Here is a 2,384-nt window from a genome sequence, read left to right as displayed (position 1 = left end):
TATATATATATATATATATTACGAATAAGTTGAACACGAACATGAATGGTGAAACTCTTGTGAATGCTATGCATAACGTGAGGCTTTAGTAGGAAAGCAAAGTTAGTTGTTTTTATGAAATCCGTGAAGGAATTTATTAGCTTCTTTGTCCAACCACAACATCACAAGTAAGTCTGCTAGAAAAGTGGTCTGGTTATTACTAATGGGGGAATTTGCATGCATTCCACACACTTCTCATGTATTTTCATATAAAAAACCCAAACATTCATATTTATATGCATATCGCTTAAATTTTTAACATCGCATCAAGTTATCAGTATCACTTTCTTTTTAAAGTAAAATGCGCCACAGATATTTCTAAAAAATAATAAAATTGTAGTTCTCAAACAAAATGTAATTGCGGTCTTAAACTCAAAGCAGACAGAAAATTGTCCCCAATAGGAAAAACTATTGAGTGTTGATGTCCGCGCATCTGGATAATGGCCCTGATGAGGTCGCACTACTGTGCATTCGCACAATGCCCATCCGCGACATTGTCCGGACATGCGGAGACTGTACGCAATATCTTCTCACCAAAACCCTTAGCTTCATCAGCATTTGAACGCCACAAAACTATTACTTGAATACTGAATATCAATATGTTGAGAACTCGTCAATCAAGTCCAAGTTCATATTTTAATCTGTACTATTGTACAGATAAATTGATAGCTGATTCAATTAAAATGGCAAAGGCCGGTCTTTAATTCCACCACCTGTTTTTAATTTTTTTTTTTCATTAAAGCATTCTGATTTTGTTACCCAATTTGCTAATGAGTTCTTTGCTCTAAATTTTCTTGTTTTTTTACTGCAGCTTTGCTCCATCACATTGGTGATAGGGCTGCTGATATGCCTACGAAGTGCGGCAAAGATCACCCATAAGGCTCAGGCTCTCACTAGCCATGCAGCCAAATGGCATGTCTGCTCCACCATCGACTCCTTTGCTCGTGACCCAGAGACACCGTGCACCATTCAAATCGAAGAAGGTGATCGCAATGGCGTTGATGATGGCGATGGCGAGGATGAATTCTATGAAGAGGAGGCCAAGTCCGAGGACGAGCTCGAGGACACCAAACTCGTGCATCCACAAGCTAACACCATCTCCTTCCAAAAGCGACAAGCGCTCGGTAATAGCTTTATTGATTTTGATAATCCAATTTTATTGACGAATCAAAATGGATCACAAGGCCTTTATGCTTGTTTTTGAAGGGGAATTTACATATAAATCACACAATTCTTATGTATTTACATAGCTAATGCCTAAACATTCATATTTACACGCATACAACTCAAAATTTTAACATCACATAAATGTGTTATCATCATTATCTTTTTAAAAGTGATATATACATTTTGATGCATAGGCTTATGACACCAACATTTTAACATACATAGCACACAATTGTTATGTATTTATATATTTGACCCCTAAATTTTGTATTTGCACACATAATACTCAAATCTTTAATATCATATAAAATAGTATTGATGCGTGCTAGAAAATTTGCGGCAGTAGAGTAATAGCTTAGCGTTGCGCGAGGATTCAACACACACTCAGATAAAAATGAATTAAGCTGTGATAACACCAGAAGTTTTTACGTGTAAAACCCGTAAAGGGGAAAAACCACAGGGTCGACCCAGTTGTAAAAATTCACTATAAGTTTATGATTACAGATGTCCCTTGTCCCACAGACGAGAAAGGGTTGACGAAGGTCGGCGGTGATCAACGGTAGTCGACGACAATCGATGACGGTCGGCGGTGATAGGTGGCAATCAATGGTGGCCGGCGGTGGTTGACAGAGGGGGTTTGTCAGCGTTCAGTGGGGGTCGACGGCGATCAACGATGACGAGGATGATCTTGGACTTAAGCTCATTCTCAAAGTCTCAAGTTATCTCTTAAGTCTCCTCTCTTTCATGTGAGGGGTGAGCCTCTATTTATAGTGTTTTGAGTGTAATTAATGCAAGAGTATGAACCATTTTGATCGGACGGTCCGGAGAGCTTCCCTTGATCAGATGACGTTTGATGGACATTTGAGTGCCTTAATGATGTCGGAATTAAACAATTTTGGGCTCGTTGTATTTGTCTTGTCGAGATGCTCGATTCAACTATAAACTCGCTAGATTCGACATTCGTTTGACCTTTCAAATGCCTCCCGTTTGACCTTTCAAATGCCTCCGAAAATCCTCCAATAGAGGTTTAATGATTTGATTCGGACTTGATTTGACTTGGATTAGACTGATCTTCATATCATTAGATCCGTCTCATCGATCCGATCAGTTTGACTATACGTTTACTAAAATCAGAGCTATGGCTAACTCTTAATCGAAGTTTGAATGTTTCTTGTTCA

At 38.7% G+C, this 2,384-nt stretch overlaps 1 protein-coding gene across 1 annotated transcript; it reads left to right on the top strand.

Annotated features, from left to right (window-relative positions):
• Window positions 1–460: 460 nt before the first annotated feature.
• On the top strand, window positions 461–1,243 carry LOC110038081. Its single transcript, XM_020742842.1, has 3 exons — window positions 461–554; window positions 697–731; window positions 851–1,243. The coding sequence occupies exons 1-3, from the start codon at window positions 461–463 to the stop codon at window positions 1,241–1,243; spliced, it is 522 nt and encodes a 173-aa protein (XP_020598501.1).
• Window positions 1,244–2,384: the final 1,141 nt, after the last annotated feature.

The sequence above is a fragment of the Phalaenopsis equestris genome, unplaced genomic scaffold (genome assembly GCF_001263595.1).
Source record: "Phalaenopsis equestris unplaced genomic scaffold, ASM126359v1 Scaffold230246, whole genome shotgun sequence".
NCBI classification, from domain to species: domain Eukaryota; kingdom Viridiplantae; phylum Streptophyta; class Magnoliopsida; order Asparagales; family Orchidaceae; genus Phalaenopsis; species Phalaenopsis equestris.
The sequence above is the reverse complement of the archived record's forward strand: the minus strand, read 5'-3'. Positions and strand labels throughout refer to the sequence as shown.